Genomic DNA, 12,174 nt, shown 5'->3' with positions numbered 1-12,174 from the left:
TTAACACTGTTGAGTCAATAAAAACAAAGGCTTGGTTGCAGGGAAGCCCACACTGATTGCCTTCTTCTCTGAAGCCCTGTGTATAACTGAGTGGTTCAGAGCAGGTGATCTGGAGATGAAGGGCCTGGGTTCGGCTCTAGCGCTGGCTGTTCCCTACATCTGTAATGTCAAATCAGCTCTTTAAAATGATTCTCTGCACCTCAGTTTCTTTCCCTATAACATGTGGATGATAAGAGCAGTACCCTATACAATCATCAGAAGGTGGAAATGAGTTAATAAGTGAAAAGCACTTAGAACAGTGCCTGATACATGGCAGGTACTTGGTAAGTGGTACCCGTTAATAGAAGTGGTGATGGTCATAGTCGTGGTGGTAGCGTTCCAAAGGCGATCTTAGCCTTTAGAGTTTGTCATCTTCATTCTTCATTGATTCAGGGGAGCGTCCCCAGAAAAGTACTACTTGGCTACGGTTCCCCCAATTGTGAAATTTATGAAATGCAAATTATCTCATCTATTAGTATAACCTAATGGCATTAACCTAAGAGAAATCCCACTAAGGCGGTGAATTCACATGCTTATTTTAAAGGAGAAAAAAAAAAGACTAGTAATTTTTACAAATCTCTCTTTCCTGGCACTTTGAGAAATTTGGATGACATGAATTACCAGCAGCATGAGATTTCTGTGCCATTCTTCACCGACTACAGACAATCCTGGAAGCTCACACTAAAGATAGTTTTGTACAGGATAAATTGTGATATTGATGAAAAACTTCTGTTGACGCCTCAAGTAGATATCCTAGGTAAAGGGACAAAAGGACAATGATGCACTCTTTTCCCTACATAGTCACTCTCATTTCCCCTCCCCCTTCTTTTTCTCCTTCCTCCCTCCTCCCTCCCTCCCTACTACTACCTCCCTCCTACTCCCTTGGCTCCCTCAAGGAGCCCTCATCCTCAACCTCCTACCTTCTCTTCCTTCCTTTTCCTCTGCCTCCCTCATCTTTTGGCCATACATTTTTGGAAGCAGACAGGTTGATGTTCCTCACAGCTTCATAGAAACATGAGTTGATTCACATAGCTTGGAGGACCAGAAACTGGTTAGAAAATTCATGATCACAAGAGCAATTAACATGTACAGGACAAATGAGAGTGAAAACATAAACTGCAGGTGGGATTATAGAGGACCTTGAATGGCCCCATGAAAGAGTTCTAGGAAATCATCACCCAGCATTATCAAGCATAGGTGCGAGGCATTATTTAAATAACACATTAGCTTGTTTTGTCCTCCATTCTTAAAAAATGTATTTTATAATCACAAGAATCAAAATAGGCATTTAATTATTTCTGTTGAGTTTTTATTTCCCTTTCTGGCTTCTGTACTAAAAAAATGCATCCCACCAAAAAAATCCAATTAAAGTTTATAGATATAATTATTTTTATAGTAAAGCTACTTGGTTCAGGTCTCCTATGCCTTCATCAGTAAAATAAGCATAATAATACTAGCTATAAAATAATACTGGTTTGAAATATTGCCATTCTAATTTGTCTCCCACAATTATCAGAGTAGGAAAGAAATAATGAAACAGCCCTTTTTGTTTCATATAATGTTATTTAATACATCACCTGAATCATTTTATAAAGGATCCTTTGTAATTGATACTGTAGCTCAAAAGATAATTCAGCCCTGGGGCGTCTGGCTGGCACAGTCAGGGTAGCATGCAACTCTTGATCTCAGGGTTGTGAGTTCAAGCCCCCTGATGGATGTAAAGATTACTTTTAAAAATTTAAAAATAAAATAAAATTTAAAAAGATGATTCAGTTGTCTTCATAAAATGATACTGCCATGCAGCCCTGGTGGCACAGCGGTTTGGCGCCGCCTGCAGCCCAGGGTGTGATCCTGGAGACCCGGGATCGAGTCCCACGTCAGGCTCCCCGCATGGAGCCTGCTTCTCCCTCTGCCTGTGTCTCTACCTCATTCTCTCTGTGTGTCTCTCATGAATAAAATAAATAAAATCTTTAAAAAAATGATACTGCCATGAATGACAGAAAAGACAAAAAGGTATAGATGTTAATTAAAAGATTAAACTGGCTGCCAAAATCACCTATCATTATTTTACATATTTAGACTGATTTTCTACATGCTAATATAATTATTTTGCCAGCTGAAAATCTAATTTTACCTGTATACAAAATGACTGCTTAGACGTAGTGAGTGAAGATCTTAATCCTATTCATCTTTCTACCCCCAATGCAAAGCAGAAAACCATATATTAAACTCTCAATATATAGAGTTGAAAAATTAATACAGTACTTTTTTTTTTGGAAGAGACTAACCACAGGAAACAAAGACTTTATTAAACTTTGCAATTAGCTACAAAAAGACAGAAAACTTACTTAGAATTATTAGTGAGATCAAATATGCATATATTCATCCTCTGAAAATATCCTGGTTCTTGTGCCTGAAATGTATCTGCACGTTGCACAGCTGTTCTTGGAAGTTTACAAAAACATTGTTGGTAACTTACATCTGTGGTTGAAGAAACTTTCAGCATTATTGGGAATTTCTAACTAACTAAATCCTAAAGCAAAACACTTTACAAAGCTACTTCTTTTGTTGTTGTAGAAATGACCTTCAAATATCTAAATTCAATAAGAGTAGACTGTATACCTGCAGAAACATTTGGTTAAGCTGCTAAAAGAGAAGAAATGAATTCTTTTCATCAGAAAGTTTATAGGTTTGAAAGCAGCAGAGCTTTCCTCTATCTTCATCAGCAGTTTGTCCATTAATTAGCCCTTCAATTCCACTTCAATTAAATTAACTCTAATTAATAAGTTCATTACAAAGATTGACGCACCTTGCTCAAAGCTAGTGTGCTAAATGCTGATAAACACCTTCACCCTAATGAAAAATTGATTAGATTGAATAAAAGGGGTACCTCAGAAAGAAACCTCTCTCTTCTGGAGCTGAGTTGACGTTCTGTTCGTCTGAAGTTAATCACCATCTTAGATCTCTTAATCAAAAATTTAATTCAAACGAGATGGAAAATGTAGCATGAAAAAACATATACCACTCTCTTCCAGTTAATAGTCCTGGCTGTTGTTTATAAGAAATGTTCTAACTCTCACAGTTGCCTCCATTGGGTGCTTAAAATTCTGTAGGACTTTGAGAGAGAATTATGGTGTCTGAGAAATGTAATTTGAGCAATAAGTAGGAAAAACAGGGGCATGTGACTATATCAACAGTTACTGGTTTTGGGTTTTTTTTTTTTCATTTAAAAATAAGGCTATAGTTCATTTTCTACTTGTTAGAAATGATTTCGGGTTTTTATTCAGCATTCTTATTTTTGCAAGAAAACTGAAACAAAGCTCTGGTCTTACAATCATAGAAAAAAGAGGTAGTTGATTTTATTTAATAACTTTATATGTAAAAAGTAAACTACAAAATATCCTTCAGAGTTTTCTTTCTGTGTGTGTGTGTGTCAATGTTAATGAAGGTTTTAAAGAAAAAAATTATTTTAGACACTTAAGTTCTTAAAAATCAAACCTATTAGGGTTTTGAAATCCTTTGGCCACTTGGTCTCCCTTTAGTTTGCTCTAGTACCTGAAAAACCTACTTTTTCCAATGACAGTGGCTGTAGTTACATATATTTTCAAACTGTTTTTCTACTATTGTTATCTGTCCACAGTACAAATTTACTGAATAGGAAAAAAAAAAACAGTTTCTTTTCTTTAACCAGCATGTGTGTCAGAAGTGAGCCCAAGTGCATACTACAAAAGATTCTTTTAAATAAAAGTTTCTGAATATTTTAGAAATTTAAACATTAGGATCAGAAATCACCCCCTTTGCAATTCTTGCTAGACGGGTGAAGCCTAACTCCTGTTAAATACCAGACATGCCAGTCGAAGGACAAACATTATATGGTTTCATTCGTTTGGGGAATATAAAAAATAGTGAAAGGGAATAAAGTGGAAAGGAGAGAAAATGAGTGGGAAATATCAGTGAGGGAGACAGAACATGAGAGACTCCTAGCTCTGGGAAACGAACAAGGGGAGGTGGGTGCGGGGTTGGGGGTGACTGGGTGATGGGCACTGAGGAGGGCACCTGACAGTGTGAGCACTGGGTGTTATGCTATATGTTGGCAAATCGAACTCCAATACCAAAAAAAAAAAAATACCTGCATAGGGACACCTGGCTGGCTCAGTTGGAAAAGCATGTTACACTTGATCTTAGGGCCGTGAGTTCAAGTCCCACATCGAGTATAGAGGTTACTTAAATAAATAAAAAACTTTTAAAAATAATAATAAATTAAATAAATAAATAAATACATGCATACATACTGGACCTGCTTAGGCACTGAAATATTTTATTAATTTTATATGCACTTGATGTATGTGCCTGGACGGGTGCATGTGCCAAAAGATACTCTCAGATACACTTCATGTGTGCTTTCCTCTGGTTATGGATCACGGGTCCTATTCGGTTAGAAGCCTCGTGGACACAGACACACACACACACACACACACACACACTCTCTCTCTCTCTCCCTCTCTAGGGAATTACAGCAAAATCCTCCTGTGTGTTTTATGCACAATGACAGCAGCTTATGCAATTACATGACCAATGGAAAACCCCCCTCTGCCATGTAGAATTCTTACTGGCCGGTGCAGAAATACTGCGTGGAGAGATACTTTGCATGTGTCAATGTATTTGTGGTTCTGAGCTGGAAGAGGTCGGCCCTGCCTCATTCTCGGTCTCTCTCCCTCCTCCTTGCTCCCTTCGGCGCAGAAATCTGCTCGGTGGACTGCGGCTCGCACGGAGTGTGCATGGGAGGAAGCTGTCGCTGCGAGGAGGGCTGGACGGGCGCCGCCTGCAGCCAGCGAGCCTGCCACCCGCGCTGCGCCGAGCACGGCACCTGCAAGGACGGCAAGTGCGAATGCAGCCAGGGCTGGAACGGAGAGCACTGCACCATCGGTAGGCCCCGCCCCCCGGCCGCCCGGCCCCGCCCCCCGGGGAGGGGGGAGGAGGGAGGGGGAGGACAGAGGGGAGGAGGAAGGAGAGGAGGAGGGAAAGGGGAGGGGGAGGAGGGAAAGAGGGGAGGAGGAGGGAGGGTAGAGGGGAGGGGGAGGAGGGAGGGGAGGATAGGGAGGGGGAGGACAGATGGGGAGAGGGAGGAGAGGAGGGAGAGGGGAAGGGAGTAGGGAGGGGAGGATAGGGAGGGGGAGGACAGAGGGGAGGAGGAAGGAGAGGAGGAGGGGAGGAGGGAGAGGGGAGAGGGAGGAGGGAGGGGAGGATAGGGAGGGGGAGGACAGATGGGGAGAGGGAGGAGAGGAGGGAGAGGGGAAGGGAGTAGGGAGAGGAGGATAGGGAGGGGGAGGAGGAAGGAGGGGAGGGGAAGGAGGGAGGGGAGGAGGAGGGAGGGGGAGGGAAAAAGGGAGGGGGGAGGAGGGAGGGGAGAACAGGGAGGGGGAGGACAGAGGGGAGAGGGAGGAGAGGAGGGAGGGAGAGGGGAGGAGGAGGAGAGGAGGGAGAGGGGAGGAAGAGGCGCAGAGGGAGCACCCAGGTTGCTGGCTGTTTTCCACCCCCGCCCACTGCCCCCCCCACCTTGAAATTAATTTCATTAATTTTCCACTCCTCTCTCTGAAAATGGAATTGCTTTTTCAAATAAGGCCCGTTGTGTTGCAGAGGCAGCAGCTCGCTTCTTTTCAGAGCGGCTGTCACAAGTATGAAGTGTCAGAATTTTGTACCCACCCCCCCCACCCCCGTGATGATGGCTACAAAAACTGACTCACCCGAAGATGATTTCATTTCCTTCTTATAAACACACTTTCGTGGGGTAGTATTTTGCCGTTGCATGACAGCAATTAATTAATTTATTTATTTATTATTACCTTAAAAGAGATGTCAAACATGGGGCCTTTCGCGGGAGCGTCCAGAAATTCCCATCACCACACATCTTAGCACCTGTCGGTATAGTGGAGTCTTTCAAAAAGAGGTTGGACTTCTTACAGCTTTATTTTGGAGTAGCGCAAGGAACAAAGTAGAAGAAAATGCGCACAAGCCTAGATGTTCTTAGAGTTCTGTGCTAACCCTTCTTCAAATATGATCATGTTCCCAAAACTCAGTAGGTTAAATAAAGCAAACAGGTGTTTAAGATCAAAATGTTGGTACATAAATGGTAGTTAGCATGGGTGCAACGTCCAGAACACACATAGTACTGTCTTTTCTGGGTACTCCGTGCCTTTGCTTTTTACCATTTGAGTCACAGAAGTTAAAATATTTATTTAAAAAAATATAACAAATGTAAGTCGTAAACGTCCACCTTACTTCAGTGAAAGTATACAATTATATACAATATTATGAATGACATTGTCCTACAAAAATTTCATAATTTGGGGTATGTTGTTTTATATCCATAGAATATAAGTTGATAAAGCTGTTGGAGGGAGTCTCGGTATCTTAAAAGATTTCTTCTTCCAGGGCAGCTCTAAGCATTATGTACTTTACTTTCTTGCTTACAGGAATTGGCTAGCTAGGAAATTTTTCACTGGAAAGTTGAAATCACGGACATTTTATAAACTGTTGGAGTCTTTACAGAAGCTCAAGTGAGATTCTTTCCAATCTTACGTTCCTCTCATCTGTTTTAAGGGTGGTGATCCCCCCACCCCCACCCTATGTGATGATCCACAGAAGGGCTCACAAAACTCAAGCACTTGTGCTCATGACTGTGATAGATAAAGGGGAAAGACCCATCAGGTGGTATCTGGAGAAATCCATGCACAGGCTTGCTGTGTTGTGTTGTGTTCTTTCTCTCCCACCAAGGCAGGTCACATGGAGCATGTACTTTTCTCCAGCAGTGAACTACACTAGCATGTGTGCAAGGAACACTTGCTCTGCTGAGGGACACCCATTTGAGACTGAGAGGTTTTTATTAGGGCTGCTCTAAGAGGTAGCCTCTGTCAGCCACAACCACCAAAACTCACAATTCTCAGAAGAGATTCTCCTGGTAGGCAAAATCACCTCATCATTGTAGAGAACATTCAGTTTTCCAGATGCCAGCCAAAGGCCAGCCCTGCAGACTTCTACAGATCAGGCCTGTTGTGTTAACTCTTACCTGGAAGCATCCTTAGGGTCTCACCTGTGGAATGTGAGTTTACTACCTTACTTCCGGGAAGCATAGTTCCCAGTGAGGAAAACCGCAAGTACACATATTCATGGCACTTGCAGAGCGCTCATCCCCATGATTTTGATAGGGCTTTCCCCTCCTCTATTCTTTAAGAGAGGCTTCTAGGGCAATGGCTGCCTGTTGTTTACGTGAACTACGTTTGTGAACTTACATTAAAGCCACAAAAGCTGGGATCCCTGGGTGGCGCAGCGGTTTAGCACCTGCCTTTGGCCCAGGGCGTGATCCTGGAGACCCGGGATCGAGTCCCACGTCGGGCTCCCGGTGCATGGAGCCTGCTTCTCCCTCTGCCTGTGTCTCTGCCTCTCTCTCTCTCTCTCTCTCTCTCTCTGTGACTATCATAAATAAATACAAATTTAAAAAAAAAAGTCACAAAAGTTGACAACCACAATTTACACAAATCTGTGGACATACAGAGGATAATGCATTACCCCTGAGACTAAATAGCTCCATACCCCAAATCCCAGAATGCCCACATACCAGAAGCTGGGCAGGAAAAATAGACCTCAAATCATGCTCCATCAAATTTTATGACCCCACCACCCCCATACCCATCAGAAGTGAATTGATTCTAGCTGGGGGGGGAAAGTTAAATATTTGACCATGTGTATCCTAGGAAGTATGGCAAACACGTGAATGTATAGCTTGGAAAGCCAAGAAGTGTACTATAACGTTTTCAACATACACAAATTTAACTTGCCAACCAGCAGTTACTAAATAAATCCGTCTATGGGGGTCCTCACTCACTGTGGCAATAGTATATATTTAGTTTCCCATGGATGAGCTGTTCTTGAACAGCTTCGCAGTTTTCTGGGTGCACACAGGATGTTTGTCAGTAGCAGGTCTTTTTTGTATAGTTTGACATTCTTCGCTGTGGTTGTTAACAATTCCATTTTCTATTTTTTTATTTTATTTTGTTGCTCTTATACTCCATATAAGTAACAATGTGGAAATAAAGGACCTGCTTCATTTAAAAATGAATCTTCAAAATGAATCTTTTAAAAGACATAGAGACCCTCACATCACTCTTTGGCTCTTTTATACTATCACTCTTTGGCTCTTTTATATTATTAGAGCTACTTATTCCCAGTTTTGGCTTGCAAGGATCCAATTATTTTTTTCCACCTATTTACTACCTATATATGTGTCCACAGTGGAGAAGGGGCCGTTTAAAAAGAGGCCTTTGTGAGCCACTCATTTAAACAACCCAAGAAACTACAGTACATTTTCCCATTTGGGATTGTTACTGTTCTGTGCATTTCCTCTCCATTTCAACACTTATACATCTGGCTGAAAGAAGCTGCCACTTTATGAACGAATACTCATAAATCAGCAAGATTTTTTTTCTTTCTCCATATTATGTGCCATCTCATTGAATACAAACAGGGAGGTTAATTGAAAGAGAGATGGAGGAGAAATTAAACAGTTAGAAGCAAACAAAAGTCACCAGTAGAAAGCAAAGAATATTCTTCATTAGTCATCATACTGTCTTCATAAACTGTTCATGCTTTCATAAAACCATAGGCATTTTGATAGTAAAATAGGCTATGAATTTAGAGTATTCACCAAACACCCTATGTACCTGAAAAGATTCCATCTTGATAGTTTTATTAATGTGTTCATATTTTCCTCTCATTATGAATCATGCGTTCAGCAAATTGGGCATATTAATTGTCAGATTCATTGTCCCAAGTCCTTCTCCTTTCTGGGGTTAGACTTTAATTAGCAGTGCATGCAGATGAAAAATACAACAAAGGGAAATCTACCTTTTTTTTTTTTTTTAGGGGAGGGAAGAAAGGAGAACAGGCAAGAAGGAGAGGGAAAGAGAGTATCTCAAGCAGGTTCTATGCCCAGAGTAGAGCCCCAATGTAGGGCTCAGTCTCACAACCCTGAGATCATGACCTGAGCCCAAAATCAGGGGTTGGACATTTAAACAACTGAGCCATGCAGGCACCCCAAAGGAAATCTACTTTCAGTGATATTATGATTAAAAGAAATATTTCTCCCTTCCTCCTCAAAAAGTGTTTGATTGTTGGACCCTTTCATAAATAAAGAGAAGTTAGTTACATGACTGAACCTCCACCAATAACCAGCAATAATTATTGCTACCATAGTTTAATAGTAACAGCACTGGTATAGATGCTCAACTACTATAATGTCATCATCCTTTGTATGTGACCATTCCACGGGAGGGTCAAATGATTATCACACTCACGTTCCTATTTTTGTTTCTCATGAGGTAGGAAAGATGTAGGAGTATTTAGAGGACCCAGAAGCAAGTTAGAACATATTAAATATAATTAAGTAGTTCATAAACAGGAGTTGACATAATTGGAATATTGTGTGGCTGTCTCTGCATAAACAACCCAAACACTTCTATATCAATCAAGCTCAGATCTTTGAACTGGGAAATACTTGTCTTGGCCCAATTCAGTAATTTCACGTTAATATATTTAACCGAAACCAGAATCTATAACCACGTAAAGGCAACTCAGTTGCTTTGACTCTTCCTATTTGACTCTTCCTATCCTTCTTGCTTAGAAAGATGGGAAGACGGCCCTCTGGCCTGTGGCTGGAGTTAATTGGCCATGGAAGCAATAAAGATGCCACACCAACCTCTGCTAAACAGATGTTTAGACAATCTACAGCTTTTGAGTGCAATACAGCTAAATACGCTGGTCAGTGATAGATCCTAAGCTACCATGTTTTGAGTGTTACTAACCTGTAGCTTCCCCAAGAATTATTCTTTGTAGCAGTTGCTGAAAAGAAATTGTCCCTACAGCCATCCCTATGTATCTGAGAACACTGGAGGGTATAGATGAGAATGTGACCTGAAAGGTTAGGTGGAACGGGGGTGGGGCCTGGATGACACATTTCATAGCTGTCCACCATACAGAATTCCTAGAAAGATACGGAAGGCTTAGATCTGTCTATAAATGGGTGAACTGTCTCCTGGAGGCTGAGTGGGATTTCCCACTTCCCACAGACGGAAATGGAGAAAATGGGCTTAGACCGTTCAAATGTTGATTAGGTAGAATGAAGAACCTCAGCGTGGAAGACATATTTAAATCCTGGAACAAGATCCCAAAGAAATGTTTTAATCTCGATTCCTAGAAGCTTTAGCAATACTGTAATTATCTAGTTGTGGAACACTAGGGGTTTTGTCTGTTTTTTTTTAAGATTTTTTATTTATTTATTCATAGAGAGAGAGAGAGAGAGAGGCAGAGACACAGGCAGAGGGAGAAGCAGGCATCATACAGAGAGCCTGACTCGATCCCGGGTCTCCAGGATCACGCCCTGGGCTGCAGGCGGCGCTAAACCGCTGCACCACCGGGGCTGCCCTGTCTGTTGTTTTTGTTAGTTTGGGGAGTATTTTTAAGGGAGGAATTCTGTTTACCTTTTTTTCTATCCATGAAGTCTCTTGAGTAGTGTCCCTATCTGAAGGACCCCTGGAGGTCTCTTACAATTCTAAAATTTATTGATGATTTCTGCCTTATTTAGAAAATTATGAGATTTACTCAAGAGATTCCCTTTTTATTCTCAGTTTCATTTAGCTTTTGATTTTTCCTGTGGCATTTGCACATCTCCATTACCTTCCATTTGTGAATTTCTTTCATTGTGCATTAAGCAATTACTGATCATCTCATCTGTCACATTTTAATACTCCTTACACAAGTTAGTGGTAACATAAATGAGAAAAAGTATGGGCTCTCAAATGAAAAAGAAGATATATATTCAAATCAGCTCTGTAATTTATCCGCTTATATCTTAACTGTTGGGTTTTTATTTTCCCAAATATAAGATGGCTATAATAATACATATCATAGGTGATTTTGAAGCAGAAAACTCTAATGTTTAAGAGGTTTTGGGTAAGAAAAAAAAAAGAGGAAGAAGAAAGGAAGAAAAAAGGAGCTTTTGGAATTTGAATCATGGCCACACCATTATTTATGTAGCGTGTTGTCAATAGTGAGTTCCGTTCCCCCGTTGTGGTTCGTGAGTTGAACCAAGAAAGAATTTAGAGCCCAACTCTTCAGCAAGCAAGGGTTTAATGGCAGTTTAAGAAAAAGTACACTCTCAGATGAAAGAGCTGGTAGTCCCAGAGGTGGCAGCTATATTGGGGGTCAGGGTTGTCTTTCTTTTTTATGTCTGAATAGTTTATAGGTCATAGCTAGAGTGATTCGTGATGTAGGAAAAGACGTTAGGGTTCAAAGCCCATGGTCAAGAAAGAATTCTTGAGAGTCTTTGGTGCAAAAAGATGGTTTTATTAAAGCATGGGGACAAGACCCAGGGGCAGAAAGAGCTGCCTTGGGGTCATGAGGAGCAGCCAATGATATACTTTCAAGTTGGGAGGGGATTAGGGACAGCGTAAATCTCCGGGGAATTTTGGAAAAATGGTTTCCAGGATCTTGAGGGGGCTGGCTATTGTTGGGGAAACATCATTTGTTACTGTGTTAATAAAACCTTAGTCATGAGACTCTTCAGATGCATATCAGTGGGCCATATGCTTCAGGGATGATTGCCAACACATCTTGGGAGGTTTAGAGATAAAGGAAATTTCTAAAGGAATTTTTATATGTTAAAGTAGACTTACAAGACCCTGGGGATTGGGCTAAGATTGCCTTTTGCCCTTAGCTGAGTATTAACATCGAGGTAATTGAGTTCCTAGAGAAATGTCACTCTGCCTATTTCAAGGAAGTGTCACTGAGCTGTAGGTAGTAAGGAAATTTAATAATGTTTCTCCTGCTTTCATTTCCTACATCAGTTCCTAACTAGGGCCGTACAGCCAGTCTTGTAAGGAACTCCTCCTACCGATCGGTCAGAAGAGAGAGTTTTTGGCCCTCTATGGTCCTTGTCAGAACTGTCATGGCGGCCTTCCTTCATGGGGGTAATGGTGTCAGAACTGTAGGGTAGTGGTCAAAGCGGAGAAAGCATGTCTGTCCCCTGGGGTTTGTCCTGGTAGGCTAGAACTTGGTTTCCTTAGAAAACCATTTGTTCCCTGC

At 41.4% G+C, this 12,174-nt stretch overlaps 1 protein-coding gene across 24 annotated transcripts in view; it reads left to right on the top strand.

The window, feature by feature from the left end:
- The window catches only part of TENM3 (teneurin transmembrane protein 3), a 2,512,213-nt gene that overhangs the window by 2,402,191 nt on the left and 97,848 nt on the right, over positions 1-12,174 (top strand). For all 24 annotated transcript variants that reach the window (XM_072763857.1, XM_072763858.1, XM_072763865.1 and 21 more), the window contains one exon: positions 4,780-4,965. In XM_072763857.1, coding sequence (XP_072619958.1) covers positions 4,780-4,965 — 186 coding nt within the window. The remainder of the gene's footprint in view (positions 1-4,779; positions 4,966-12,174) is intronic.

The sequence above is a fragment of the Vulpes vulpes genome, chromosome 7, assembly GCF_048418805.1.
Source record: "Vulpes vulpes isolate BD-2025 chromosome 7, VulVul3, whole genome shotgun sequence".
Lineage (NCBI taxonomy): Eukaryota > Metazoa > Chordata > Mammalia > Carnivora > Canidae > Vulpes > Vulpes vulpes.
The sequence above is the reverse complement of the archived record's forward strand: the minus strand, read 5'-3'. Positions and strand labels throughout refer to the sequence as shown.